This window comes from Silurus meridionalis, chromosome 24 (assembly GCF_014805685.1).
Source record: "Silurus meridionalis isolate SWU-2019-XX chromosome 24, ASM1480568v1, whole genome shotgun sequence".
Classification (NCBI taxonomy): Eukaryota; Metazoa; Chordata; class Actinopteri; order Siluriformes; family Siluridae; genus Silurus; species Silurus meridionalis.
Window position 1 is genome coordinate 11109947 of NC_060907.1, and position 16742 is coordinate 11126688.

At 35.5% G+C, this 16742-nt stretch overlaps 2 protein-coding genes across 3 annotated transcripts in view; one reads left to right on the plus strand and one right to left on the minus strand.

Annotated features, from left to right (window-relative positions):
• Positions 1–2098, minus strand: part of neurl1aa (neuralized E3 ubiquitin protein ligase 1Aa) — a 95068-nt gene extending 92970 nt beyond the window's left edge. Inside the window, exon 1 of the mRNA XM_046837408.1 lies at positions 1854–2098. Within this exon, the coding sequence (XP_046693364.1) occupies positions 1854–1935 (82 nt within the window). The 5' untranslated portion in view covers positions 1936–2098. The remainder of the gene's footprint in view (positions 1–1853) is intronic.
• A 2684-nt stretch (positions 2099–4782) lies between these two features.
• The window catches only part of cfap58 (cilia and flagella associated protein 58), a 63750-nt gene continuing 51790 nt past the window's right edge, over positions 4783–16742 (plus strand). For both annotated transcript variants that reach the window (XM_046837406.1, XM_046837407.1), the window contains exons 1-7: positions 4783–4953; positions 8255–8536; positions 9126–9274; positions 9630–9786; positions 11990–12184; positions 12589–12726; positions 15574–15733. In XM_046837406.1, coding sequence (XP_046693362.1) covers positions 4948–4953; positions 8255–8536; positions 9126–9274; positions 9630–9786; positions 11990–12184; positions 12589–12726; positions 15574–15733 — 1087 coding nt within the window. In that variant the 5' untranslated portion in view covers positions 4783–4947. The remainder of the gene's footprint in view (positions 4954–8254; positions 8537–9125; positions 9275–9629; positions 9787–11989; positions 12185–12588; positions 12727–15573; positions 15734–16742) is intronic.

Genomic DNA, 16742 nt, shown 5'->3' on the forward strand with positions numbered 1-16742 from the left:
ACAGACCGAAAATAGTATATTATTTTTAAATTAACGTAAGAGCACAATGAACAGTTATTGCTGGATATCTACTGCCTTCTATACTACACATTGTTGTCATAACTTAGTAACTATTTATTTATTAATATGTAAGACAACAACACAGTAAATGCTTTTAGCAACCTTTGTGTCCTGGTAGATTTCAATGTCTTTCTGATTTGGACAACATGAATTTTATTTGTCATGAGTTACACTATCAACAAATATGTAAGGACACCTGGCAGTAAGATTTGTATGTGCTTTTTAAACATCCCATTCCCCATGTAGTCCTTATTTACTGTTATAATACTCTTTACTCTTCGGGAAAGATGTTTCACTACATTTTGAGGAGTGGTTGTGAAGATTTCTGCTCATTCAGCTACAAGAGTGTTAGTAAAGTAAGGTACTAATGTAGAGTGAGGAGGCCTGTGCTGCAGTCAGCATTCCAGTTCATCCCAAATGTGTTCAAAAGAATTTAGATCAGAGCTCTTCAGCAGGCCACTTAAGAGCTTCCTCTCCAACCACAACTTCATGGAGCTTACTTTGTGCACAAATGTGGTTCTTTCTCCATTTTTTATATTTGTGATAATCTAACTTTTTGGCTGCTTAATATACCAAGTGGCGTGGTCATTACTTTTTTTTATACTTCAAGTGGAATGTGACAAAAGGTTTCTTATGTTGCTGCAACATCAGGGGATAAAACACAAATCCATAGAGAATGTAAAAGTAAAAGTAGGAGAAGTAAAATCAAACTTTATTCAATCATCCATTCACAGTAACAGTTTTATCCGGATCAAAGTCATGGTGGATCCAGAGCCAATCCCAGTAACAATTGGCACAAAGTGGAAGCATACATCGTAGACAGGACACTTTCCCAATCACAGGCCAACAATTTAAAATTGTGAGGCCACCTACAATATGTGCATGTTTTGCTGAAAGGAGAGAAAAATAGAGAATCTTGATTGAACACAGAGAAAACTAATGAAACTTTGCACAGACAGCTCATCTGCCATTGTGCTAATTTGCATATGTGACCCAGCACACATTATTGTCAGTAAACCCTCATTAAAATTGCATAATTTTTGATAGTTTTCTAATAGTCCCTGGGGGTCTCTACTGGTAATTTGCTGCCTTTTATAGCTGGCATGCAATGTCTAATGGTTTCCATTACGGACTAATAGAACATCTTTGTCTGTTGCTAAAATGGTGGTTTATACAGGTACATGTTGGTGTATATATATATATATATATATATATATATATATATATATATATATATATATATATATATATGTACCCCAATTACGATCACTAGGCAGCAATCTGCTATCCATTGCTTCATCCTGAAGTAGCACTAAAGAAATGACTCAAGTTGGGTTACATATAAGCCAGTATTTTACAGTGCATTCATAATATACACAGTACATGTATATCACATATATCACATGGTAGTTATTAACATAAATGATTTCCCAGTGAATAAAGTATGGTATGGTTACACTGAAACCCTCCGAGAGAGTCAATGTCCTGTTTGTAATCACTTGAAAAAATTGGCAACCTTTGTCCCATTTGCTTCCCCAGCGCGAGCGCTGTCCTTCAGCACCACCAAATGAACATAAAACACAACAGCATGCAACAAGCTGTCAAGGTAAGAGAGTCAGGAAGCGTGGAAAGCAGATCAATGCAATGAATAAGGACATAACAGCCCAGGCTTTACTGAGACCCATCCAATCATGCAAAAATACAGGAATAATAATAATAATAATAATAATAATAATAATAATAAAACTCCGACATAATGTATAGAAGTAAGAATGAACACGAAAGTATCTGACCTTTATGGTAGTTGTGAAGTCTGTGAAATCTGCTCTGATGTCCTCTCCGGAGAGGTGAGATCCCGGACACGCTGTTTCCCATGACCTAGGGGTAAAACCAACTTCCTTCGAATCGGCAAGAAAATTAAGACTTTGATATCACTAAGGTCTATTTATTTATTTTTTTTACCACTCCACAAGAGTGTGGAGTAGATGCGGTGATCAGTGATTATCCGGAAGTGCGCGATTTGCAGGGAGTCGGAGGCGCGCGCTCTACAGACTGTACAGACGAGCACGCGCTGAAGTCGAGAGAAGAAAAATGGGAATGGAAAAGAGGAAAAAAGGGACGGTTTAAGCGTAAATGCGTTTGCGATTAGACACGTTACTCAGGAGATCTAATGTAATATATGATACAACATTATTGTAGTATATATATATATATATATATATATATATATATATATATATATATATATATATATATATGCGTGTGTGTGAAAATTACCTTAATTAAATAAGATGGAATGTGTATTTAACTTCAGTTTCTTGAGCTCTATGCAAACCTGTAGCGAGTTTAAGTCTTTCCCAAGTTTAATTTACTAAGCATGACAAACTATACAGATTATACACCGACCAGATATTAATGACAACCGATCAGGCATAACATTATGACCACCTGCCTAATATTTTGTTGACTTTACAGTCGTGAAAACAGCCTTAACTTGTCTAACATCACAATTTGGCCTTGTAAAAACTCACTCAAATCCTTACGAATGCCCATTTTTTCTGCTTCTCACACATCAACTTTAAGAACAAAATGTTCACTTGCTGCCGAATATATCCCACCCACTAACAGGTGCCATGTTTAAGTGTAAGGATTTGAGACAGTTTGACAAGGACCAAATTGTGATGGCTAGACAACTGGGTCAGTGCATCTCCAAAAGTGTGGTCAGTGGTCAGTATCTGTCAAAGTATCTATCAAATATCTATAAAAAGTAGTCCAAGGAAGGAACAACGGTGGAGTGGCAACAGGGTAATGGGCAGCCAAGACACATAGACATTGGGAGCGAAGACTGGCCTGTGTGGTCCGAACCAAGAGATAGAGAGCTACTATAGCTCAAATTGCTGAAAAAGTTAATACTGTTAATCCTCGATGTGTCAGGACTATTTGGCAGCAAAAGGGGGGAAAATGATCATTAGATGGGCCAATGTAGAACAATACACTCAACAGCCATTTTACTTGGAACACCTGTACCTCTAGGCATTTATGTAATCATCCAGACATCCAATCATGTGCAAGCAAATGCAGAGTTAGAGCTACAGATAATGTCAATATCAAACATCTGAACAAGTGTGATTACAGAACTGTGGCATGGTTGTATGGAGTCAGATGTACTACTGTATAGAACTGCAACACTATACACTATATGTACTTACTAAAACTTAGCATAGCGATGGATGTACTGTATATGTTGTATAATGTACAGGTGTACTGTTTATATTAGATCTATGCAAAGCATATAACTTTTAAATGTATTTTCCCATTATTTCCCACAATACTCTTACTTTTACATTATGATTTATATTTTATTCTTTTTTAATTAATTTTTTTGTGTCTTGTCTTTTAAGTACACTGATGAAACAGTCAATTTCTCATTGGCATCAATAAAGTGTTGACAAGAAACTATAGTACATCAAATAATCACTCTTTACAGCTATAGTGAGCAGAAATTTAACTCAGAACATACAAAGCATCAAACCTTAGATGCTAGAGTGGGCACAGGCACACAGAAACTGGACTGATGAATACTGGAGAAATCATCAGCTGACCTTTTTATACTTGTCATCGGTCCAGTGTTTGGTGTGCTTCTATAAAAGTGGCTGGTGAGTGTATATAACTGTGTAAGCATTAATATACAGTATGCAACAAATATAGTACATAATAGAACAGGCTAATTTTTAACACACAAACTTATTTTCATCTCAAAATGTCCAGCTTGTCTGAGTGGTTATTGAGATTGACTTAGGGTCTGTGCACAATATTTGACCAATGATTTGTGTAAAGCTGCCACCTAGTGTAAAGATCAACAACAACAACAAATACAAAAAAAAAAAAAGAAAAAAAAAGTAATGTGCTGTTTTATTGGCTTTGTATGTGGTTTGCAGCTTATTTCATCAGGAGGAAGTAAAATCCTGTGTGCATCTTAGAAACAGCTGCCAATAACAGATGCACACACTATTTATAATAATCACACATAATCATTCACACACACACACACACACACACACACACACACACACACACACACACACACACACACATTTAATAATAACAATAATAATAATAATAATAATAATAATAATAATAATAATAATAATAATAATAATAATAATAATAATAATAATATAGACATGTTTTCTCGTGATCTTGACATAAAAATTGTTTGCAGGTGACTGAATGTTCAGGAACATTAGGAATAACATTTTAAACTGTGTTTTCAAAACAAATTTCATACTTTTTCAAAACACATTATTGTATTATTTATTTTAAGTGATAAATAATGCATTTTTTACCCATTACTTCACATTTTCTGTAGCGTCGAAAATTCGCGGATTTTCGGAAGTGTTCGGAAGAATTCGTGAGTTCCGGGGTACCACTGTATTCAACATAAGATAATGTTCTAGAGGCAACATCATTGCAGATGATTTTCTGAAGAATGTCATATGTACTGTACATGAAGTCCAAATATGCCATGCATTATAATATTTTTTTTTTTTTTTTTTCTCGTAATCTCGACATAAAAGCTTTTTCTAATTGTTTTTAATAGCGGTATTTTAGGTTGCAAACATATGAAGACATCCCAGAATGCAGTGCGAGAGAACTTGTGGGACACGAGGAAAAGCTTTTAGTATGCAAGAGATGGGGAAGGGGGCGGGGCTTTCACGCGGTTGCGTAGCAACATAGTCCAAACAACGAGATCCCGAACAACGGGGAAGACTGACAGCTTTACGTCGTGTTTGAAACGGTGCAGTTTTATAAAACATAAAAAAGTTTTATATTTTTCTGATTTAGAGACGTGGAACAGTTTTGGAACAAACACTGAAAACTTGCATAATGGAGGTAGGAGAATAATCTTCGACCTGCTAACGTGTTACTCAGATAGATAGACGATAGATCTGCCCAGTACTGTGTAAATGTTCTTGACAGGTGTGAGAAAATGCTGTAAAGTGAAAATGCTTTCATAAATAGAAAAAATATATATAATATATATAATATAAAAAAAAAAAATCCAAATTAAATCAATATTTATTGTGACCAAAATATTGTGCACAGGAACTCAGAGGGTAGGTTTGTTCCAAACATCTTGGAAAACCTCAAATCCTTCTGTCTCTTCATGTAATCTCATACAGACTCAATGATGTTGAGATCAGGGTTTCCATTTTTTTTTTAATTAATTGTCCTGCTGTAGAATAAGTTTGGAGCCAATCAGATGCCTCCCTGATGGTGCTACTTAATGGTTAAGTATCTTCCTGTATTGATCAGGACCCCATTAATCCAGACCAAATCTCCAACTGTATTTGCACAGATGCAGCCCAAAACTTGCAAGGAACCTCCACCATGCTTTACTATTGCCTTTAGACACTCATTATTGTACTATTCTCCAGCCCTTTGACCCAAATATTTCAGATTCTCAATTTTTATTCCAGAGCCCCTGTTGCCATTTTTTTCTGCTCCACAGTTCCTATAGTTAGCTGCATCATTGATAGCACCTCTAGACCTTTTCCAGAGTAGAAGGAAAGTAGGAATTATGTGTTTTTCATCTGCTACATTAAGTCTCCTCGGCCGATCACTGCGTCTAACAGTGCTCAACATTGCCTGTTTCTTTGTGCTTCTTTAAAATAGCTTGAAACACACATGTTTAAATATTATTCTGTTTTAAAGTCGTTTTCTGGAAGAAGCCTTGTTGATGCAGTATATCTACATAGTGTCTTGTTGCTGTTTTGCCATGGTGTATGACCTTTGACATGAAACTGTCTTCCACAAACTCAATGTAATAGCAGAGTTTGGCTCCTTACCCAGTTTAATCTTCCTACACAGCTGTTTCCTTTTCAGCTAATGACTGTTTCAACTTTAATATGAAACTGATGATCATTAGCATCTGTTCAGTATAATTGGTTTGGTGGTCACAGCAAATACTGAATTGATTTAGATACATTTAGAGCATTTCTTCACACCTGCCTTAAACATTTGCACAGTACTGTACCTTTAATTCATAACAAGTTAACTGTTTGTATCAAGCACGTGATCTTGCACCCATAGAGATGAGCAAAGTAATAGGCAGGACATTAAGTCATTACAAAGTGGATTAAAAAAAAAAAAATAGTTTTATAGAAACATGATAATGAAGCAGCCAGTACAATTTCTCTTTCTAGCTTTTCTCCAGACAGTTCACTACAGCACAATGAACAAATAGAGGACTTAGGAGTAAATTTGTTTCATTTTTGCACATTTTTTGACCAAACATTTGTAGTTAAGATATTAACCATAACTAAGCTAACCTAAAGCCAGATAGACAGATAAACTAGTCATGACATGGATTGAAATCATATTATGAATTACTTTTGAAATGAATCAGGTTTATTTTAAAATGATTTAATCTTAAAACAATGACCAAGCAAGAATTTCATCCAATTACATTGTAATAAATATGATCTGCTGCCCCAGAAACAAAGCAGTAATCAACAAACAACAATTATTTGTATTTTTGTCTCATTAACTACTGTTTACTTTAAAAGAATACAAAAAGTAATGAAAAATAAAAAAACATAAATCCACTCTATTAAACTACTATTAAAACTATTGAAGATTAAATCTTTTTAAAATGTGTTTGGTTAAACTATGGACATTTAGTTTTATGATAAAAAAAATTAAGAATGTTTTGATTTTCAGCTTTTGTCTGCTTATGCTTTTTATATTATAAGATATGCTTATATTTTAAACATAGAAATCACACAATTTATATTAAATCACAATTTTTAGGTGAGAAGATAAGATAGGATATAACTTTGTTCATCCCACAGTGGGAAAATATCTGTGTTACAGCAGCAAAGAAAAAGAAATGTGCAAATATATATATATATATATATATATATATATATATATATATATATATATATATATATATATATATATATATACAATACAGACCAAAAGTTTGGACACACCTTTTCATTCAAAGAGTTGTGATATGAAATTACAAAATTGGCTCAGCCACACTAGTGAGACAGAGAGATAATTCTATACCATTACCCTAAACCAAAAAAAATAAAAATGTGTTGAATCAAATGACGTCATTAAAAATTAGTTTTGGGTTTATGATCAGCCAGAAAGCTTTGACCCCTTGGAAATATCATCCCAACATTTAATATTTACATTTATCCTAGATTCATTAAAAAAGTGTAAAACAACTGAAATATGTCATATTGTAGGTTCTTCAAAGTAGCCACCTTTTGCTTAGATTACTGCTTTGCACACTCTTGGCATTCTCTTGATGCCTACTTTGAAGAACCTACAATATGACATATTTCAGTTGTTTCACACTTTTTTGTTATGTATATAATTCCATATATAATTCCACGTGTTAATTCATAGTTTTGATGCCTTCAGTGTGACTCTACAATTTTCATAGTCATGAAAATAAAGAAAACTCTTTGAATGAGCAGGTGTGGTCTGTACTGTATATATAATATATATAAACTTTTGGTCTGTACTGTATATATATATATATATATATATATATATATATATATATATATATATATATAAAAGTAAAGACATAATAAAAGTATATACATTACAGTGTAGAAATACTGGAACATGTGATTGACAAGTGCCATTTGTTAACAGCAATGCGAAATGATTTGGTCTTGCCATTCCAGTAATAAGCTTTCATAATAGGCTTATGGCTATAATAATCTAGGATAAATGTAAATAATACATTTTGGGATGATATTTCCAAGGGGTCAAAGCTTTCTGGCTGATCATAAACCCAAAACTCATTTTTAATGACATGTCATTTGGTTCAACACATTTTTATTTTTTTTGGTTTAGGGTTCAGTGGTATAGAATTATCTCTCTGTCTCACTAGTGTGACTGAGCCAATTTTGTAATTTCATATCACAATATTCACAAAACCTTTGTTATGGTTTTTAATATTATGAATATATTCCAGAGCCTCACAAAACAAATATAAAAAGGCAAGTAATCTCATGCTGCATGTGTTTTTTAACCATTATCATTTATAGGTTTTACTTACAGCAAATTCCTCTTACTGCATCACTGTTACAGGATTATACAGTGTTTCTGCTTTCATATATACAGAAAACTAACTTGCACTTTTTTTTATGTGCTTTGATTGTAGGAAAAAGTCCAGAAGCTTGCAATGGAAGAGAGCCCATATGAAACAGTTGAGAAGGAATTCCAGGAAGTGTTAAATGAAATGACAGGAGAGAAGACCCTGGATAATTTCCATGTGAAATATTCAAATTTAATGACAGCCCTGAAGAAGTCACAGGAAAACGAGAAGAGGTTGATGACAAAATGCCGAGAGCTTAATGCAGAGATAAAATCCAATTCTGTTAAAGTAGAAGCAGCACTCAAGCAGTCTCATGAAGACCAGACCACTATTATGTTCCTAAAAAAGGTATTGTATAAGCAAGAAAATGGATTAGGTATGAAAAGGACACAATATGGCTGAAGCTTTAATCCCAGATGCACAGGGATTATGAGTATGAATAAATCCATGTTATAGCATCCTCCCACCAAACAGCATGACCTAGCATTATGAGCTCATTAGGCTGTATGAAAAGCTTATTATGAAGGTAAAAAGGATAGAGAATACACTTGGAAATATTCATGTACATCGTATTGTACGAGATGTTAAAGTGTTTATATCCTTATGCATTTAGTGATGTCATTGACAGTCCTTGATAATGTAATGGTAATCTAGTTGAAATAAGAAAACATTACAAACAAAATTCTGTTGCCAAAAAATACACATGCAAAAGGGACACAACTGCAAAAAAGAAAGAAACTAGCAGGCCTGTCAGTACACTACAGAAGAATTATGCATGCTCTTTTTGAGAAGTGTTAATCAAAACAATTCATGTGATCAGTGAATTTTTTTTTTTTGTGTTCCTCTGCATCTCAGCTCAGCTTGCATGCGTAGTGTAACCATTTATTTATTTTTCTTATTATTTATATGTGAGCTTTAACATGTTTTTGTTTCTTAGGAAATCGAGAAGGCTTGGGAAATGGTGGATGCGGCTCATGAAAAGGAGAAGGCAGCTCAAGAGACAAATAAAACTCTACAAAAGGAAATAGAGAATCTCAAGGCAGCTGTCCAGCAAAGAGCTCTTTTATCAGCAGCTGATGTTCAGAGGTGAGTGTGCATAGTCTAAAGAGAAAATTCTGCTCTGCATTCGTTAAACCTTTTGTTTTTGTAGCTAATAAATAGACCTCATAACAACACCATTTCCTGAAATATAATATGATACAAGATATGCTATTTTAATATTCAATCTATAAACTGGATCATTTACATTTTACTGTATGCGTGGCAGCCTGGAACCCAACTGTTAAATGGACTTCAGTCGTGCTCATGTAAACAGCGTGTACACAACTTACTGAGAACACAGTGCAGCATGTCATCTAACTGTCAACTAACTGTCATCTAATTTCTAATTGAAGCTTCATCTGTGCTAAAACCCCCCTTCAAATGGGTGATTGTTTTGCAGTGTGGGTGAACTATTGAAACTCAAGAAACAGTTGACAGATGAGAGAGATGAGCTTCTCTCCAAGCAGGTGATTTTTCGAGAAGATTTGGAAAAGGCCACAACCAAGCAAAATGAGGCTGAGGAGGTGATCAAGAAGGACCAGGACACCATCTTTCAGGTATTCTAAAGTTCTACAAACCATTGGTAAACCCAGATATACATTTCTTTTTCTTTTTTTTTACATTAGTTGCTGAATAAATAATTATGTAACAGTGATGGAACTCAAACAACAATCAGCAAAGCAAAACACTTTATTTGTATGTTGTATTTTGAAATTGAAACATGTCCAATTTTGGATGAATCTGTTGCCTCAGATCCTTGCTCTTGGCTAAAAGTCCTCCTCTGTTGTAGCGATTTGATTTTGAAATGTTTTTCTGCTCACCACAGTTGTAAAACTTGGCCTTTCTAATAACGAAGGCATTTCTACTTGTAAAACTGCCACACTCTGTGAGACTGTTATGAATGAAAATTAGAGAATTGATAGTTTAATAGACATTGGAGATCGAAAGGTGATTTCAAATCCCAGTACCATTACCCTGCCACTGTTGGGCCCTCAGCCTGCTTTTGAGCATATCCAAGCAGAGGTATGGATTAAAGGTTTCCTAATGAGTATACGGTATATGCTTATACAGTATGTGCACAAAAAGTTCATCACAGAAATAAAATGGGGAAATAAGCGATATGCACAATGTATACATGTTTAAATAACCACTGTGGCAAGCGGGCAAAACATTAATGCAAGAACAGACTATCTATTGTGATTCAGTTACAGCGACAGTAATGCTACATATGTTCACAATAACACAGACACTTTTCACTAATGCAGATCGAAAGCAGATCTGTAGCTTCGCTTTTGATTTAGCCTTTAATTTCTCTGCAGCTTTTTTTATTTACAGACCAATTTTTCATCTTATTCAACAGTTTCACATCAACATCTCTGTAGCTCATTGGATTTTCACAGAAATGTGTCACACTTTACAATATGATCTAGAAGACTTATTTTTGTAGTATAGCAGTATTTAGAGTTCCCTATTTAGTCAGCAAATCAATAGCGGAAATTTGTTCGGTAATTCAGTTTCAATCCAAAGCAATAATTCAGAAAGTAGATTTTATTTGCCACATATCTTTTTTCACTGGTTCAACCAATAAAGACAAACTTGCAAATGAAACACTTGGTCTAGGCATTATGGAGAGATATGACTCCCTTGTCAGTAGGCTGGTGGTGAGGAAAAAGTACTTTCTGTATTTCTGTTTTGTTTACCACGCACAATTCTAGGGTAGAATTGATTGGATGCATGGTGTGGCTGGTCACAGGATAGCGGTGTTAAATTTCAGAGGAGACGAATGTTCGTGAAAAGCGAAACTTGTATGAGCATCAGTAAAAAGTCAGGGATCTTACACTTTAGCCTCAATTTCAGTGACATGCTTTCGTTTTCATGGCACACTGTGGGTCACAGCTTGCTGCACAGTTTCGAATCAAATACCTGAGAATATGTCAGTATATCCAACAGGCCACATGTTATTTTGATAATGTCATTGATAATTGATAGTTTAAGTAAAGCATTTGCTCAGAAACATCATCGTTTTGGGCTAAATGTAATAACATGAAATAGCTCTCATGTCAGTATGTCATGTAATGCGATGAAAGGCAGAGATGGAGTGTGTGGAGTTGTGCTGAAAAGTGCTGTGAAAGATAAAACATATAAAATAGCTTGTCTGTTGAATTAAACCACACGGGCCTGCCTTCTTTCCCCACATGCATCAACAGGCCTTAGCCGCCCATGACCCTGTTGCCGGTTTACCACTGTTCCCTCCTTGGACTACTTTTGATAGATACTGACCACTGCAGACTCAGAACAAACCATTACAATTTGACTCATGTCAAACTCGCTCAAATCCTCACGCTTGCCCATTTTTCCTGCTTCTAACACGTCAACTTTGAGGACAAAATGTTTACTTGTCGCCCAATATACTCCACCCACTAACAGGTGCCATGATGAAGAGACAATCAGTCTTATTTATTCACCGGTCGGTGTGTGTATATATATATATATATATATATATATATATATATATATATATATATATATATATATATATATATATATATATATTGGTTGCCCTGTTAATCTTGGCCTGTTGTTGGCCTGCTGGTTTGCTAAGCTCCAATTTAAATGCATACTAGCATTATTTCACTCAAGATGTTCAACAGGTTGCCTTTTACATGTTACTGTGAATCGGATATTTCACCATCCAACAATAAAATAAGATTATTTTATTCAAAACAATAATCTAAAAGCAGTTCATATTCTTCATTACAGCTACAGCAGGACATCCAGGTGCTTCAGAATGATTGCTCGAGGGAGAGCCGTATGAAAGAGAAACTGGAGAAGGAGCTGAAACAGCTTCGGGCAGATGCTGAAGCCCAGCAATTGGAAATTAAAACACTGAGTGGACAATGTCAGCGTGGTAGTGAGGAGCAGCAGAGGCTAGAACAGAATCTTCATGAGCAAAAGGTACAGCCCAGATTAGAATGCTTTTATTACTGCTGGCTCGTTTCATGTGATTTTGTTACAAATGAAAAGTGAAACAATGTAATCTAGTGACTATTAATTGTACTAAAGGATCTGACACTATTATTATGAATACATTTAGTCCTTTTTGGTCCTCCTGAAGTATTAAATACAAATCTATGCACACACACACACACACACACACACACACACACACACACACACACACACCACTTACAGACTTACAAATGTTTCCAGACTCCCCTTCCACATAGACACAAAAAAATTATTTCAGAAATGTTGACACATTCTTCACACACACATACACACACACACACGCACACACACACACGTGCCTGTCCCACTGAGCCCTGTATTTAATTTGTGGTGGTGTGTGTGTTTGACAGATTCTGAACGAGAGGGTCTCTAAGGAGCTGGAGCAGCTGCAAGTGCGCAACACTAAACTTCAACGGGAGAACGAACAGAACACACTCAGTTTAGAGCAGCTCACCTACGAAAATAACCAACGAGTCTCTGAACTAAAGGTACAAACATGTATTAACACACTCACACACACTCACACACAAACACACAGAACTCTTAGTTGCATATACATGGACATATGCAGACATTCCGATCTAATTCACAAGTCTCTCCTACACAGTCATTCATGCACATATAATAAATTTGAGATTCAGCCAATCCGGGATTTTCTACATTCACTTGCTTAGAACAGTCATTCTCACACATTTTTATTTTTCACACAACTATTCTATACCATATATTCTAACTATCAGTATACATGAATATGATTTGGATTTTTGGTCAAATAATTCAAGGTGTTTAAGGGAATAATAACACTTGAGCACTTTATGCACACAGAGTCATCTTTACTATATACAACAGTGTGATATGTGATGTTCTTGCCAAAAAAACTTTCAGCCATGAGAATTACTTTTTTCAATTTTGTCAATTTTTTATTTTTTTTCAAGATTTCTGGAAAAATATGCATAACATATACTAAGAATGAATATTTAAAGTGTTAACGTGCAGGGAAAATGTTAGTGTTCTGATCAGAAAGTTTACAGTGAGTTCATATCCTAACACAAGTATTTGGCAGATGCACTTATGCAGAGTGACATTACGTTTATCGCATGCATACAACTGAGCATCCACAGGGTCAAAAGCTTTGCTCAGGGCCACAGAAATGGCAGCTTGGTGTGGCTGGGATTTGAACTCACAATATCTGGAACCAAAGTCCACTAACTACTAAGCACAACCAAGCAGCCACTCCTGCATTTAAACCCTCATCTGCGAGGGGCACTTAGTGTGAGTCACCTGCCAAATGCTGTAAAATGTAAATTTCCCCCTACAGTATATACTGTATATGGTGACTATTTAGAATTTTTCAACTTGCTGACTAGGAACCTGAAATCTAAGAACTCTTATTATTTACTAATATTACTACTGTAACCAAACAAAAAGTAAAAATAAATAAATAAATAAAATAAAAATTACAGCGCCCCTTAGCTATGCTTCACAGACCCCAGTGTAAGAACCACTGGCATAGAATACGAAAATACTAACAAATCTACTATAAATACTAAATACTGAAAAAATGCAAAAACTGTAAAATGTTAATGTTTCTGAAGACCATATACTGTGATATTTCTATTGTTCCGTTCCTTTACATTGGTGCTGTGGGCTGCAGTGTATCATATTAAACCCGTAGGGGGGAGTTAACTTTAGGGCAGAGCACAAAAGTGTTTTCATGATTTTATTGTTAGCTATTTTGTTTAGGGTCAAATATCACTGATGACTTTGTGTATTATTGCTGGAAGAGTTATAGACAATTAAACACACACACGCAAGCACATACTCACATACTCACATACTCACACACACACACACACACACACACACACACACACACACACACACACACACACACGCCAAAAGGGAACATTTTGGCGCCTTTTCCTTATAGGGACCAGCCTAATGTTAATATAAACTCAAAATGGTTAGATATTTCTAGGGAGAAGTGAATCAAGCATTGAAAGCAGTTATGTACCACAAGGGGGCACTGCAAAAGCACATTCGACACCACGCAAGGCTAAGCAAGCTCCATTTCTCTGTGCTGCTTCTCTATATGAAAATATTATGCATTTGTGGCTTTTTCATATTTATGCCTGGCTCAGGCATGACACGTAGCCATTAAGGGAAAATCCAAGACATAATAAGAAAGGGAAAAAATATGTACAGTAGAAGTGCAGATGATAAGAGCTGCCAGTTTAGGGCTCTAAACATTATGAGATGTAAATGTTCATAAAAGGTTTGTCTTTCTACAAAGCACAGAGAGCTAATCTGACCAATCAGCATTGAGGAATTGTAGGTGCTTCGTGTTATATCTCTTTCTATAATTTTAAAAGACTTTAAACTTATAATACTTTAATATATAAACTATAATACTTTTATACCTATAACCGCATGGCTCTGACGCTAGACAGGGGACAGCATGTCAACCAACCATTTTAAAGATGCTCTAACACATTTTTCTAGCCAATACAATTTGACCTCTTAAACAAGTTGTTTAGATTCTTACACTTGTCCACTTTTCTTGTTACCAACACATTAACTTTAAAAAATGGATTAATCACTTATATAAAATATCCCCGTGATAGGTGTCATTGTAATGAGATCATGAATGTTATTCACTTTACCACTTTGTGATTTCAGTGCTATGGCTGATCAGTGTATACATATAAAAGTAACAGACCAGACAGACATTGTTCGTTTGTTTAGCAGTATGGGGAAAACTCAATTTACAGTTTAATGCATTGTCGGAAATTTGTGTTATGGTTTCACCCTTGGCTGTGCTTTTCCGTCTTGAATTATGGAAACTGAGATGAGTAGCAGTGCACCCATTATCTATATATTAATATTACAGACAAAACAGCTAAAAGGTTGTCTTAGTAAGAGTAAAGTGTGAGGATAAAAGAGCGCAAGAGATAGACTTTATTGGACAAAAAGCTAAATAAATGTTTTAAAAGAAACAATAAATATTTAAAATGAGGTTGGTAATTATATCCAGTGCTGGGCTGATAAATAGATCAGTCAAAACATTAACATAGCTCAATACTTTGACATCTGAATGACGTGATGTTTTGTCATTCAGATAATTATTATTGTTTTAGTGGGGGGAAAACAAATAGACACCATGGTTGGTCCAAACTGATTTTGCAGAGGAAGTAGATAGAAATTATCCTTGTAACATATAACTTGTAACCCATGGGACATCTTAATCAGGAAAGTCTGAACAAAAAATAGAACTCTGAAACTTACAGGGGGCATTCGCTGATATGCATACTGAGTGGTGTGTGTTGTGTTTGTAGATGGAGAGAGAGGAGGTGACTCAAATGAAGCAGGAGATTTCTAACCTTACTAAGATAAGGGAAACGACTCACAAGAAACTACGCCTGCTAGAGGACCAGAAACTGGATGTGGAACAGCAGAGAGAGACACTGAGGAACCAAATCACAGGGATGGAGAAAGGCAAGGCATCTCTCTCACGCACACACACACACACACACACACACACACACACACACACACACACACACACACAAACACAAACACAAACACAAACACACACGTCCACTATGTTTAATATTATTCTTTGGGTCACAACCTCTGGTAGATTTTGTGCTTCTCATACTCACTTCAGCATTGTGCAATTTTCTCTTGGCCTGTGTCTGGATTTTCTTTTTCTCTTACTCCATTTCTCCAGATCTCTGAATTGCTTTTGCATTTCCTCTTCCCTCCTGTTTTTCTATGTTTCTTTTAGTTTATTCACTATATATACCGTACATTTAAGACTTTTCCAGCCATATGTGGTTCTTTCCCAAACTGTTACCTAAATGTTAGATGTGATAAAATGAAGTCTTCTATTCACTTGAACTATTCCAGGGGTGGCCAACCAGTCAGAGACCGAAAGCCACATTTTTTACTGTGTTACCGCAAAGAGCCACATCATACACATGGGCACATATGAACATCCCCCATCCCTTCCTCTTACACACACACACACACACCTACCTCTGCTCAGCCAGATTTATTGTAAATGTCACACACCAACATAATGACAGAAATTGACTCCTACAGTTCCAAGACCACAGGACAGTCATTTTCAACAATGAACACTGTGTGCACTGTCTCACACACAAACTCTGTTTAACCAAGTCCACAAACAAAAAAATAATAATTTACAATAGTGTTTTTCTTTTACTATGCATGTTACTTAGTGGGACTTTTGGCATTCCTTGCCTTGAACAATCCCCTTCAAATCTGCCTCGTATTCCGTTGTTGCCACTTGAAGCAATTCTTTGGTGTCAGTAAGAGCAGATCGATGCTTTGATTTCACGTGTTTCAGGGTAGAAAACACAGACTTTGTGTTTTTTTTATGTGCGTGTTCACTTTGCTTGAGTTCAATACGGTATTTTCGTCAAATACGCATGTGCGTGAGATGAATATACCGCAGGGGTGGGCAATTCATTTTTTACAA